The sequence below is a fragment of the Euphorbia lathyris genome, chromosome 1, assembly GCF_963576675.1.
Source record: "Euphorbia lathyris chromosome 1, ddEupLath1.1, whole genome shotgun sequence".
Lineage (NCBI taxonomy): Eukaryota > Viridiplantae > Streptophyta > Magnoliopsida > Malpighiales > Euphorbiaceae > Euphorbia > Euphorbia lathyris.
Window position 1 is genome coordinate 39,743,362 of NC_088910.1, and position 14,584 is coordinate 39,757,945.

The 14,584-nt window shown below is 33.6% G+C and overlaps 2 protein-coding genes across 2 annotated transcripts; one reads left to right on the forward strand and one right to left on the reverse strand.

The window, feature by feature from the left end:
• Positions 1-1,951: 1,951 nt before the first annotated feature.
• Positions 1,952-3,884, forward strand: LOC136232157 (adenine/guanine permease AZG2). The gene has a single exon (XM_066021219.1). The coding sequence runs from the start codon at positions 1,958-1,960 to the stop codon at positions 3,734-3,736; it is 1,779 nt and encodes a 592-aa protein (XP_065877291.1). The 5' UTR covers positions 1,952-1,957; the 3' UTR covers positions 3,737-3,884.
• Positions 3,885-4,022: 138 nt separating this feature from the next.
• Positions 4,023-7,720, reverse strand: LOC136232235 (uncharacterized). Its single transcript, XM_066021312.1, has 5 exons — positions 7,567-7,720; positions 6,571-6,735; positions 5,351-6,416; positions 5,013-5,188; positions 4,023-4,423 (listed from the first exon to the last, which is right to left on the reverse strand). The coding sequence occupies exons 2-5, from the start codon at positions 6,706-6,708 to the stop codon at positions 4,166-4,168; spliced, it is 1,638 nt and encodes a 545-aa protein (XP_065877384.1). The 5' UTR covers positions 6,709-6,735; positions 7,567-7,720; the 3' UTR covers positions 4,023-4,165.
• Between the last annotated feature and the right edge of the window lie 6,864 nt (positions 7,721-14,584).

Genomic DNA, 14,584 nt, shown 5'->3' on the forward strand with positions numbered 1-14,584 from the left:
GTGAATCGACTAACAAATTGAACACCGTAATTATGGATAGTCTTTACAAGGACTTTACCGTCATTAATAATTAAACTAATTATAGAGATCGAATCTTCCCGATCATTGACAGTTTGAACTAAAAGTTGAGAATCCGATTGAAGTGTGACATCTTCAACTCATTTGCCTTCAGCCAGCTTAAAGCTTTCCTCGCACTAAGACCTTTGGCAATCAATACATCTACCATTTCCAACAAACACAAAACTAACAGAGTTTCTCAATATGAAACCATATCTAACACGTTGAGGTAACAGAAACACATCAACATCGACATTAAAAATAAGCGAACTAGGGGCAGAGATAATCAACGAGCTGTCGCCACTGATTCTATCGAGATAAAAAAAAGCAGTGGTTGTACTAAAAATTACTCGTGCCGATGAGAAAGAGTTGCTCCAAACAAACTGATTTCGATTACGTTATAGATGCAACAACATAATTCGAGATAAATTTATTAACAAAAATATACGTCCAAAACTCACTTAAATTCATATATTTTTTGTTTTGTTTTTAAAGCAGATGTATTTTTGTTTGATTTATAAATAAAGATTATATTATAAAGATTAGAAAACAACTCATATTTATTTTTTTATTTTTTTTGAAGAAAAAACAACTCATATATATAAGAGGAAAATTGTGTGTAATTTAGACCAACCAAAATAATGAAGCAATGTATCAATTTAAGATAAAATGATAAATAATTTCACATAAATTTGAAAAACGATATCCTAAACCAACTAGCATATAAATATTAAACACCCTATGTTTTTTTTCGTAGAACACCCAATAATATTTGTCTATGGAAAGAATTCTTTTTATATGTATCCAGCTGAATTCAATAATCATTTTTCAATTTAGTCACGAAAAGTCGAAAATAGAACAAAAGATAAAAGTGGAGAGAATATTAAAAGGTGAAAATCTCTCACAGTCCCTAAACTTTAGATAATATTTTATCAAAGTTTCAAAACTTTAAAATTCTTGAATTTTAAAATTCAATTTCAGAAAAAAGAAAGATATAAATAACTGTTACTGACTAATAAAGTCGCAACTTAACCGCTATATCACCACTGTTTATTACCAAAAAAATTTAAAAAGAACATAAGTTTCATTTTTTATTAGTATTAAATTAAGGTAAATGATATTTCTCAAAAAAAAAAAATTAAGGTAAATGATATTAACAATTTTGTATCGTTTCTTTAAAAAAAAACGACTTTGTACGTTTCTTCTTTATTTTTATCTTTCTTTTTTGTAAAACGGTATCATGAATGGAACTTTAATTAAGACGTCACGCTATCATTTTTAACAATTTGCATTTATCCAAATTTACGTATTTTTTACTTAATAAGTTAATACTGCATCATTATTACATACATATTCTAAATTAGTCAAAGAATAGAGTCAACAGAATCTTATCTGTTACCAACATTAATAATAAAATAACAAAGACTAAGGCAAAATCACTATAAGGTCCTTAATTTTTATTTTTTTTATGTTTAAATCCTTAAATTTTTAATTTCACACATTAAGTATTTGATTTTTATTTTGGGTCACATCAAGTCATTGTTTGTTAAATTAATTAGCTGTGAACATCTAATTCAATTAAAAAGACGTTATAAATTATACTTTTAAAATTCAAAATAAGGTTTTTATGATTTCGCTATAGATGCATTTACATATTAAAAATTGTTTTCAAACAGTTAAAAATACAAATTCTGAATGCAAGTTATCACTCGTTAACCGAGTTTTACATTTTTTTGGTTATCAATGAGTTAATATTACTAAAATTAAAAGAAATGAAGGACTTAATGCATAAAAAATGAAAGATGAAATGACTTAGAATGTTATTTTCCAATAATAAATATGAAGGATGCACATACAGAAAGACAAGCAATGACTTCCCATATATAACCACCAGCAAGTAATGCTCTTTTTGTCCACATTTTCCTTTATACAGATCCCCCAAATCCAGTATGTAATCCTCCTAAAATCCCCATTTCCTTTTCTGATTTCTCCCACTTTTCCTATATTTAAAACCCTAATCCTCTCTTCACAATCAAATTCTAAAAACATGGCTGAAATCAAGTTATGTCCTTCTTCTGGGTTTTGCTCAAAGTTGTCATCTTTTTTCAAAAAACTCGAGACTAGCTTCAACCGGAGATTTTCAAATACCAAAGTTGGAATCTTTTTCAAACTTGATGCAAGAAGAACTTGTTTCACTCAGGAATTTCGTGCTGCTACTGCAACATTTCTTACCATGGCTTATATCATCTCTGTTAATGCAACTATTCTTGCCGATTCCGGCGTCACATGTTCTGCCGCCGACTGTACTTTTCCGGCGAATCAAACTCGTTCTCCTGATTGTGTTTTCAAACCCAATGATGGGTATCAAAGATGTCTTGATAGAGCTAAAAATGATCTTGTTGTAGCTACAATTTTATCATCTATGATTGGGTGTTTTGCTATGGGAATTTTTGCTAATTTGCCTTTGGGCTTAGCCCCAGGTATGGGTGGTAATGCTTATTTGGCTTATAATTTAGTGGGCTTTCATGGGTCCGGCCCATTTTCTTACAAGACAGCCATGGCTGTTGTATTGGTTCAAGGCTTTGCTTTTCTTGTCATTGCTGGGCTTGGGCTTAGGGCTAAGCTTGCTCGCCTCATCCCCCGGCCTGTCCGTCTCGCTTGCGCGGCAGGGATCGGGCTCTTTATTGCATTTGTAGGACTTCAGACCCATCAGGGTTTGGGCCTTGTTGGGCCTGACCCGTCTACGTTACTGACCGTGACCGCTTGCTCGACGACGGATCCAGTGACCGGACAATGCATTTCCGGGAAAATGCACAGCCCGACGTTTTGGCTCGGATTAATTGGGTTCTTAATCACTTGTTATGGGCTGATGAATGAGATTAAAGGAAGTATGATATTTGGTATACTTTTTATAACATTAATTTCATGGATTAGAGGCACATCTGTCACATATTTCCCATATACCCCAATTGGTGAATCAAATTACAATTACTTCAAAAAAGTGGTTGATTTTCACAAAATTGAATCAACAGCCGGAGCTATAAGTTTCAGTCAATTTCACACAAGTGATGTGTGGATAGCATTATTGACCCTACTCTATGTTGATGTGCTAGCAACCACAGGAACATTATACACAATGGCAGAAATTGGGGGTTTTGTGGATGAAAATGGAAGTTTTGAGGGTGAATACATGGCATTTATGGTAGATGCTGGTTCCACAATTGTTGGAGCAACATTAGGAGTTTCACCAATAGCAACATATGTAGAATCATCAGCTGGGATTAGAGAAGGGGGTAAAACAGGATTAACAGCAGTAATTATTGGATTTTACTTTCTTCTATCTTTGTTTTTCACCCCACTATTGTCTAGTGTACCTCCTTGGGCTATTGGACCTTCTTTGATTATAGTTGGGGTTATGATGATAAAAGTGGTCAAGGATATCAATTGGGTGGATATGAAGGAAGCTGTGCCTGCTTTTATTACAATGTTGCTTATGCCTTTGACATATTCGATTCCAAATGGGATTATCGGTGGAATTGGGCTTTATATTGCTCTTAATTTGTATGATTATATAATCGGGTGTTTTAGATGGTTGATGAAGATGAGAAAAATGGTGGTTAAAGAGCAAAATCAAGTTTCTGCAACAGCTTGTGAAAAGTCTTCAGTTGAAATTACTTGATTGAAGGTAGGTTTTATGGGTAGTTAATTAGCACAGTGACATGTTTAGGATTTGTAATAGTTAAATAGCAGTAGATCTTCAGGTAATATTAGATTCTGCAGTTGTAATATCAAGAATGTTTATGAAATTTTTGCAGTATCCTTTGTTATTATTAGTATTAGCTTTTTACTTTCTTGTTAATAACAATAAACTACATATTCACAACTAACTAAATGAACTAATTTGGTAAACACAGACTTAACGATATCAAAAATCATGTTCCATCATGTTCATCACATTTGCAGAACTCAGTTAACACTGTCATGGTTTGAAATATAATACTAATACACAATCAGTGAACTAAATGAACACTATCTGTGGAATTGTGACTTGTACAGAAGATTAATGGCATATTAGAGTCTAAATTGGGTGCAAGCAACTGAGCCTTACTTAGAGGGGAGTAACAACGGTGACTAGAAATACATCCTCAGCTTCATTCTCAATTTCAAAAGTACATTCATCTCCAGCCAGAATGTTGTTATACTGACAAAATGCTTCCCATCCGCCCATCAAAATCTTCCTTTGAGACGTTTCATGGTAGGATACTGGCCACACTTTCATCTTTGGCCCCCTCAGAAACACCACACTTCTACTACTGCTTCCCCTCTTTCTTCCCTTGTAAGATGATGGCAAGGCTGCTGGCAATTCCTGCATAGACTCAATGGAACACTAACTTAGCTTACTTATCCAAAAATAAAACAAAAGGAATAATGTCCAATTTTTCCCCTAACATTTTGGAATGTTTAGATATATTCTTAACATAAAAAAAAAATGGTAAAATTATGTCCTCTATGTTTCTAACGTGGAGCAATTTTCAGTCCAGAGAATGGAAGAGCAGCCTTTAATTGCTTGGCGTACAAAAAGTAAACCAATAAAAAAAAAGAGTTGGACTGAATTAGAGTAAAAAAGAAAAGAAAAACAAGCATCTCTTTATCTTACTCAGGATGCAATCAACATCCTGCTGATGAAATTAGGGGGGTGGGCAGGGACGGAACCGCCCTTGTAAGGGGTGGTTTTCTTGAGTCGTTTTATGAATACCGTTAATCAGGGCCAAAAATTGCTCCATGCACCGTTGTTCGGTCCAAAATTGTTACAAGTTATGTTAAGAATAAAATTTTATCATCTTTTAAGGGATATATGTCTAGTTTATAAAAAAAAAAGTTAGGTGCAAATTTTAACCTAATCCCCAAAATAATGACAAAAAAAAAAAGCTCCCGTCCCAACTTTGATATCTTACAAGAAATGACTCGTTGGCTTCTATCAAGCAAGTGATACTGCCTGCACTTGACAAACTATGTTTGTTGATAGCTTCAACTTTCACCTTCTTGACAGCTTTATCTTTATATCCTACAGGAGAACTCAAAATTGGATCCTCCGGTTCCCTTTTCACCTTTGGCTTCTTCCCTGTGTTTACTTCAAATAGCAAAACAAAATACAGCAATTCATATGCAAAGTGTAATATAAACAAATTCAATATTTCTACATTATTTTTCATTTTAGGTCTAAGCAAGAAGATTATTCTGTTGCAATTAAATGGGAAATTACTATCAATGTACTGAGACAAAAGCACCTTACTTGAGTTTGCCTTCTCTCTTCCCTCATCACAATCAGTCTGCCATCTTCCAAATACAGACGAATCAAAATTGGAAACACCCACAGGCGCTACTTTCTGTGATGCTTTATAATCTGAGCCAGCTTGATTCTTCGAATAACGGGATGTATCCACATTATGAGAGGAGACTTTGGCCCCTATGGTTTTGTTGCTTCCAAGAGTGTCCAAGTTGTAAGTCCTCAAAGTATCCTGATTTGCAGTTTGATATTCTGCATCTTTGCCATCAAGTTCTCTATCAAAGACTTTTGCTTTAGGAACAGCTTGAGGCCTTGGGATCCGATTTTTACTTTTTAAACCAGTGTCGGTACACATCTTAATGTTAACCGAGTCATTTATCTTGCGCTTGCTTTCCCTCTTGATCAAGGAGCATGGATCTTCAACAATTCCAGCTTTAGAAACAGCTTGAGATCTTGCAACTCCCCTTCGATCACGTGAAGAACCGTTCATTGCCATCTCAACATTCACCGGATCATTTATCTTGCACTTGCTTTCCGTCATCAAGGAGCATGGATCTTCAAAAATTCCAGCTTTAGGAACAGCTTGAGATCTTGCAACCCCCTTTTTATCACTTGAAGAACCGTTCATTGCCGTCTTAATATTTTTCATATTACGCGTCTCACCCTGCTGGTGACTAGTTTCCATGCTTGAATTAAAAACAGAAGACTTAGATTCTGGTTTGTCTGTTGGACCTTTATCAGCTACATGGCATGGGCCACATCCTTGAGTAGAATTCGTGTCAGCGTTAGCCCTTTTCTTCTGATTTTTGTTCTTCGAAAAGTCCAGCTTCTCACATCCGGTTTTATCAAAGATCTGAACAACAAAGTGTGATCCTAAAACATAGTGGAATATCACAAAATCTCCAATTTCCAATCCATGAGCCTGTGCAAATACATCCCATCCTTGATTCAAAGCGACAGAATTTTCCATGAGAATTAATTTTACTTTCCATTGCAATCCACTTGAATCTTCAAGGGGCACTTCTTGGCCAATCATGCTTGATGCCACAGGAGCAAATTTAGGAGGTAAGAACTGCAAGGAATGCCAACGTTAAATTTGTCAAAACAAAAGAAGTAATAACTAAGAAGAAAATAGAAGTCCTCTTGCAGCAGTTAGATAGAGCAAATAAAACTACACAGAAAAATAATTGATTGGCTTGAAGAGGATGAACAGAATGTAAACGTACCAAAACCTCAGAAAACCAATCCGTAATCATCACTTTGAAGAAAGATGAAACAATAGGCGTTGAGCTTCTTGTCTTCTGATGACACAGTAAGCAATTTCTCTTGCACTCTGCACAGACTTCTAGACTGGAGAAAGCCATCTCTCAACTCTCTTTCACTCTACACTTCTGCAACATTTTTGTTTTGACAAAGCAACATATCAGGAAAACGAAATAACAAACAAATAGAAGCCCCCAACCAAAGAACACACTTGAAAATTAGGTTTAGAGCACAATAACAAAGCAAAACGATTTCCGTTTTCCACCCATTTCATGTCAATTTTGCTATAAGGATCAAGATTTCGTAGAAGAATAAAATATTGCTTATTTACATCCCCGATTGTTTTTATAAAAGAAAAACGTACAAACATGCATTTTCGCCTGGCAATTTAACCCAGCAGCTTAAATTGGAAACAAAGCATAGTTAAATATGACCTAACCTCAGGAATCAGGACCACCCACTAATGAACTTCAACGAACACAGTTAAGGGCAGCCCAAAGCCTTAACTTAAACCCATGAACGTTGAGTTAAACAGAGAAATACAAGAAAACTCCCGCAATATGCATTGACAGTGTTGATATGCACACTTTTTCCAGGAAAAACTTTCCAGGCATTACATTCAAGATTAGGTCGAGCTAACTTTTGTGCACAAAGGAAAAAGGAAATCGTCCTGGAAAAACTTTACAGGCACTGTTTTCAAGGTTATCTCGCATTTGTGCATAATACTACTTATTTTCAACTAGGAAACGAGGTATGTAACAAAGAAAACCTAGTTTCTTTTCAGTTTTCAACATCAATATCTCTTAGGTTTATCTTCTATCTTCCTCAGTGAAGGTGATTACAATGAAGAAAGACAAAACACGAATGCGTATGGAATCAAAGGGAGAAAATAAGTACAGTAATTAGAATAAAAAAAAGATTAATAAATTGTGATGAAGATGGAAGAAGAAAAAACCTACCAGCGGCGGCGGATGCAGAGGTAAAGAAAACTGAGAGTTGTTAAGCAAATATTGGATGGAGAGAAGTGGTGCAGATTACAATGGGACGTTCTGCGTTCTTCGGCGTTTTTGACCATTTTTATTGTACGGAATAGTTTAGGAGGCGGATCGTACTATTCACACTGCACTCTTTGCGTGCAACTCAATTCAACCATCTATACATATATATGCGTTATACGACGCTGTTTTATTTGTGTTTTAAAGCAAGTTTAGATGAGTTGTTATTAAAGTAGGTAATTTAAGATAAACTAAGTTGAAATATGGTAGAATCAATAAAATACTACTATTCTGTTTGAAATTAAGGAAATGTAAAGTAAAAGGCTATTCAATTTTCCTTCACAAAAAAAAAAAAAAAAAGGCTATTCAATTTTCTTTAATTAAAGTCCACTTATATCATTATTAGGTAGAAAAATTTAGGGTAAATTCCAAAAAAAACCCTTGTGGTTTCATCGATTTCCAAATAAACCACTGTGATTTGTTTTTATCAAAAAAAAGGAGCGTGGTTTACGCCGTTACCCGAAAAACGGAAAATGGGTTAACAGTGTTAAAAATGAGGGGTAAAATTGGAAATTCCGAATTTTTTTTTAATTTTCTCTTTTTTCTTTTTTTCTTTCCTTCTTCTTTTTCTTCTTCTTTCTTTTCTTCTTCTTTTTCTTCTTCTTCTTCTTTCCTTCCTTCCTTCCTTCTTTCATTCCTTTCTTCTTCTTCTTCTTCTTTTCTCATTCTTCTTCCTCTCTCTCTTCTCCTTCCTCTTTTTCTTCTTTTTTTTAATCGGAAATCTCAGATTTCCGATTTCGAAAATCTGGAATTTCCAGATTCCTCCAGGAATCTGGAAAATTCCAGATTTCCAAAATCGGAAATCTGGGAATTTCCAGATTCTGAGAATTTCCAGGAATCTGGAAATTCCAGATTTCCAGAATCGGAAATCTGGGAATTTCCAGATTTCTGGAAATTTTCAGAAATCTGGAATTTTCAGATTTCCGATTTTGGAAATCTGAAATCGAAACAAAAAAGAAGAAGAAGGGAAGAGAGAGAGAGGAAGAAAAAGAGAAGAGAGAGAGAGGGGAAGAAGAAGAAGAGGAGGAGGAGGAGGAGGAAGAAGAAGAAGAAGAAGGAACAAAATAAAAAAGAAAAATAAAAAAAATAAAAAAAAATCGTTTTTCCAACTTTATCCTTTGCCACGTCAGCATTTTTAACATTGTTAACCCATTTTTCGTTTTTCGGGTAACGGCGTAAACCACGCTCCTTTTTTTTGGTAAAAACAAACCACAGGGGTTTATTTGGAAATCGGTGAAACCACAGGGGTTTTTTTTGAAATTTATCCAAAAAATTATCAATCCTCATTAACTTATCATATTGAATTCAATTAAAAAGATTCAATATTAATTATCAAAACCTCTAAATATCAATTTAATTCAAAATCCCTAAATGAAAACCCTTAAAATAGAACCCTAAATGAAAACTCCTAAAATAAAACACCTAAATATCAATTCAATCAAAATCTCTAAAATAAAACTCTTAAATCAAAACCGTTAAATATCAATTCAATTCAAAACTCCTAAATATAAAAAAATAAAAATAAAACTAAATTAGAAATATGTATTGGTAATCTTTAAACTAAAACAAAAAAAAATAAAAACCTAAAATCAAGAAAGATTACTAGTTGTTGGCAATGAAAGCGATGGTTTTGGAGTTGAATTTGAAATTTAGGGTGGAATAGTATATCGTGTCTTTCTTCTCTTTTTTTTTTCTTTTGTCTGCACATTTATGAAAAGGTGTGAATAAGAAAGGAAAAAGTGAAACGAAGCTAATTTTATTTAGAATGAGTTGAAAGATAAAGGTATCATTTTTATTAATTAATTTTTTTAATTAGTAAGATCAAAACAATATCGTTTTGGGTTATCCAAAACGACATCGTTTTGAGCTTTTAAATTATAAAAAAGAATAGCATATCAAAGAAGATGGGGGGCTTCACCCCTCGTCTTTTTTAACCTTCTACCATGGCAGGGCTCTAGCCATGGAAGAATTTAGAAAATCTAGGCCGAAAAACCCTAAGAGGGTTTTCGGGACCCAACCCTCCATCCCTAGCTCCGATCCTATCATATGTAATGTGGCGTTTTTTTTCAAAATATTGTTTCGTCTTTTTGTTTAAATATAAAACTCGATTAGCATATCATTATCTATTTAATTGGTACTCAAAACTTTATTTCAAAATATAATACTATTTTATACACATGAAATGGGTAATACCATTTTAATCGATGAGGTGTTTGTTTCAACTTTTCGGAGTATAATTTTGGAGCTTTTTAATGAATATATGTTTGTACTATTTGATGTTGATAAAATTGTCCCTTTTATTTTCACAAAACGTATTTCTTTTTTTAATGTTATTTCTATATTTATAATATTATTATCGAAAAAATAATATTTTAGTCAATTTCTATAAATTATTATTTAGTTATTTAAATAATTTTTTTTGAAGTAATTTAAATAATTTTTGTTAATTTGTGTATTATAATTTTTATTTTTATAATTTATTTGTTGATTAATTTGAAACATATCCATTATATTAGACATTTTATATACTAACAGCGACAGTTTAATCATAATTTTACTAAATACTAATAGGTGGTCAACAAATAATAAAAAACTAACAGCTAACTGCAACAACTATTAGCTAACAGTTGAATCAAACAGATCATAAATTAGATATTTATAGCTAAATAAATTTTGTAAACAACTATTTAATAAACGATTAGGAATCTAATAACATTTCTGGTGGTAGGAGAGTTTTTAACCTTCTAACCATGTCATATCATCATCCCCAAAACACTCTCCACCTAAAATACACTTCAAATAAAAAAAAACATCCCTAGTTGTAGAACAATTACACATTATTTCGTTGGATCCCACACGTTATATAACTTTTTTTATTTTTGTTACTTTAATTAATTAACATTTTTTTGTATTAATAATATTTATTAATAGTATGCTATTGAATAACACTAATCTTGTTGAATAAAAATTATTAATAATTTTTTATTAATATTTATTAAACAAATAAATAATAATAATTTAATTGTTAGTTATATTAAAAATTTAAGTTCCTTTCAAAAAAAAATTTAAAATTGTTCTTATAAATATTTATTGAATAAATTATAAAGTAATAAAAATGTAAAATATATTTAAAAACAGTATATATATATATATATATATATATATATATATATATAAACAACTGAACAAATACAACGCATCAAATTAAAACGATAACATGTAAAATTAAAAGAGCGAGATTGAATACCCGACTGATTCATAGGCAACCGGTAATATTCTTGGTTGAAGTGCATTGGAGGGTCTACTGACTCTATTGACTGAAGGATTGGCTATTGCTGACATCTTTTGTGATGGAAGTCAGTGAAAATGTCACCAAGAGAAGAGACATCATCTTAAAGATTGCAATACCCAGCAACATAATTCTGAAAGTTGCTACAACTAACAAACAACCGATAGCCCCCCTTCGACAGCCCGGTTTACCCTTCAAGGATCTAGTGTAGTTAGAGACATGATATATTCGAATTATATTGAGAACTCCGTAAAATGGGTCAGATCGGAGTTATCTGAGAATTAGACATGTTTAAAGTCTAGTTTTGAGAGTTTTGATTTTCGGAGTATTAGGAGTTTTTAACGTAAAAGTAATATTAAGTGAATCTATCATGTTTATTCTCCATTTGAAAAATATGAGATATGAAAATTATAAATTTTGAGTTTTTTAATATAAATTTTGAATATTTTCTTTTTGAAACAAAAGGGGTTAAATATATAAATCAGCCAGTATGTAATTACAAAGGAAATGAGGGGAAACATACTCCAAAACTCCATAATCTGACATAGAACAAGTCATTTTGGCTAACACATCGGTAACAATGTTCGTAGACCAATCTAACATAGAATAAGTCATTTTAGCTAACACATCGATAACATTAATCGTAGACCGCTTGATAAAGATAAGTACTATTCCTAATATCCAATAATATGGATTTACAATCAGATACAATCAAACCAAAACTAGAAACGGACACATCTTGACAATGTAAAACATTTACTAAGAGTTGCAAGTCTGGTTCAATAAGAACGTCGTTGAGGCCACATTTTTGTAAGAAACTAAGGACTTCCCTCATGCTAAGAACCTCAACAAGTAAAGGATCCACATGACAAGAGAGAGTGCCATTCTTTGTTGCCACAAAACTGTCAAACGGGTTACGAAGAATGCAACCTTTGCAAGCCCGCCATAAGAGATTTTGCATCTTGCTCGTCACCTTCAACTCCCAAAAACTTTTTCAAAAACTAGTTGACTGGTGTGCACTCTAATTTAAGCTCATACTGTATCCACTCTTTACCGTATATTTTCCATTATGCTCTAGAGCCCAGAACCAAGACTTTGTCTCTTCATTGACAGATAGAGGAATAGCGAATATGTTATTGCAATCCTCACAAACCTCCATCCTTCGTCATTTTGGATCAGAGATAAATACTCATTCCATTTGCAAAACTGCCCCTTGATTCCCTTATTTAAATGACTCCCTATTAATAATAGTAATTATCGTACTTACTGTTCCCTTTATTACGCTTTTAATTGAGTGGTCATTGCCATCAGAATTATCAATTCCGCTTTTAGTTAAGTAATTTCTACCATTATAATTACTAGTTACGCTTTTAATTGAGCAATTACTTCCATCATAATTATCAGTTACTCTTTAATTGAGTAGTTACTACCAATATAATTATCAGTTACCTGAACTATCTCGCCCGGACTAGAGTCGTCCACCTCCATCGGGGAACTACAATCGCTACCTCTAAAACTCGCATCATTGACAAGCCAGCGAGCACCCATGCTCTGAGGCTTCCGTCTAGTTTGGGAAATCATTCCAACAAAAGACCAGCGAAAATCAAAATGATTAATACTAAGATCTTCATCGGGCACAATAACTCTGACTGTCGCAATGCACTTTGATATGCTTCTAACCAACTCCTAAATCTTTTAGCTACCCCTGAAGCCAAATTGCCTCCTTAACAGCTTCTGTAACTGCCATGTGCTCTACCTCCACTGTAGACAAAGCAACTATCGACTGTAAGGTAGACCTCCAACTAACTGGTGCTTTTACCATGGTAAACAAATAACCAGTAGTTGACCATCGGTTATCCAAACCACTAACAGAGTCAAAATCACAATATCCTACTACGTATTGGCCGACTTTCTCATCCCGCTCAAACATTAAACTAACATCCACAGTATGTTGGATATACCGTAGAATCCATTTCACAGCTTGCTTATGTCCTTTACCAGGATTATGCATATGCCTACTCACAACTCTAACTGCTTGTGAAATGTCGGCCCTCGTACACACCATCACATACATCAAGGTACCAATTGCATTCGCATATGGAACGTTTGACATATATTCTTGTTCTTCACCACTTTTTGGAGATAGATATGCATTGAGCTTGAATTGAGGAGCAAATGGAGTATTGACTGATTTTGTCTTCTCATCCATGCCAAATGTCTCAATACTTTCTTCAAATATTCTTTCTAAGTCAAACAAATTCTCCCCAACTTTCTACCTCTGCTTATCTTCATACCGAAAATCTTTTTAGGCTCACCCAAATCTTTCATTTCAAACTCCTGATTCAGTTGAGCCTTTAATTTCTATATCTTTCCTTTATTCTTTGACGCAAACAACATATCATCAACATAAAGGAGAAGGTACACAAATGATCCATCTTATATCTTGCACAAATATACATATTGTTCATATTTGCTTCTGATGTACTTCTACCCCATAATGAACTTATCAAATCACTTGTACCACTGCCTTGGAGATTGCATCAATCCAAACAACGATTTGTTCAGTTTGAACACTAAATTTTCCTTACCAACAACTTTTTATCCCTTTGACTCAGACATATAGATTTCCTCCTCCAGGTCCCCATATAAAAACACGGTTTTTACATCCAACTAAATCTAGTTCCAAATCAAACTGCACTACCAAGGCCAACAATATTCTAATGGAGATGTGTTCTACAACTGGAGAAAACACTTCATTTCCCTCCTTCTGAGCATAGCCTTTAGCCACGAACCTTGCCTTGTAGCGAACACTAAACTTGTCAGGAAATCCCTCTTTCATTGCAAACACCCATTTGCATCCAATTTCCTTATTTCCCTTTAGTATACTTGATAGATTCCATATCTGATTCTTTTCAAGGGACTACATCTCCCTATCTATAACATTCCTCCATCTTTCATCTTTTAAACTTTGTACAGCTTCAGAATAAAAGGTAGGAATTTCTTCAATTGAAGATGCACAACCATTGCATCTTCACAGCGAGCAGGCTTTTTTCTATTTCTATGTGGATTTCTCAATGCAATTGCCATTTGTTGTTGTGGAGATCTTGTGTTGAAACCTCACCTAATTCATCTGATCTTTCTACTATAAGAGTATTAGATTCCATTGTTGAATCAATTTTCTACTTCCCTCAAACTCCACCTGTTTGGAAGTATTCTTCACCTGCCATGGAGTACCATCTGTTTGCTTATCTTCTACCTTCTTCAATATGGTGGATTCATCACAAGTAACATCCCTGCAAAGATTATCTTCTTAGACTCATAATGTCATAAAAAATATCCTTTGACTATAGAGGAAATGCCCATAAATATCGCTTCTTTTGCTCTCGGATCCAACTTCAATTCCTTAACGTGGTAGTATGTAGTGGAACCAAACACACGTAAGGAATTATAATCTTTAGCTAGTTTTCCATGCCACACCTCTAAAGGCGTCTTGCCGTTAATAACAAATGATGATAACCGATTAATAAGATGGCTAGCATATGTTATAGCCTCAGCCCAGAACTGTCTACCCAAACTAGTATTGGACAACATACATCAAACTTTCTCTAGTAGAGTTTGATTCATTTGTTCTGC

Excerpts from the sequence above, each read along its gene's own strand:
- LOC136232157 (XM_066021219.1), top strand. The coding sequence starts at position 1,958 with ATGCTCTTTTTGTCCACATTTTCCTTTATACAGATCCCCCAAATCCAG.
- LOC136232235 (XM_066021312.1), bottom strand. The coding sequence starts at position 6,708 with ATGGCTTTCTCCAGTCTAGAAGTCTGTGCAGAGTGCAAGAGAAATTGC. Across the intron at positions 6,417-6,570 it reads ATTGGTTTTCTGAGGTTTTG|TTCTTACCTCCTAAATTTGC; the intron begins GTACGTTTACAT and ends CATTCCTTGCAG. Across the intron at positions 4,424-5,012 it reads AAGCCAACGAGTCATTTCTT|GAATTGCCAGCAGCCTTGCC; the intron begins GTAAGATATCAA and ends GAGTCTATGCAG.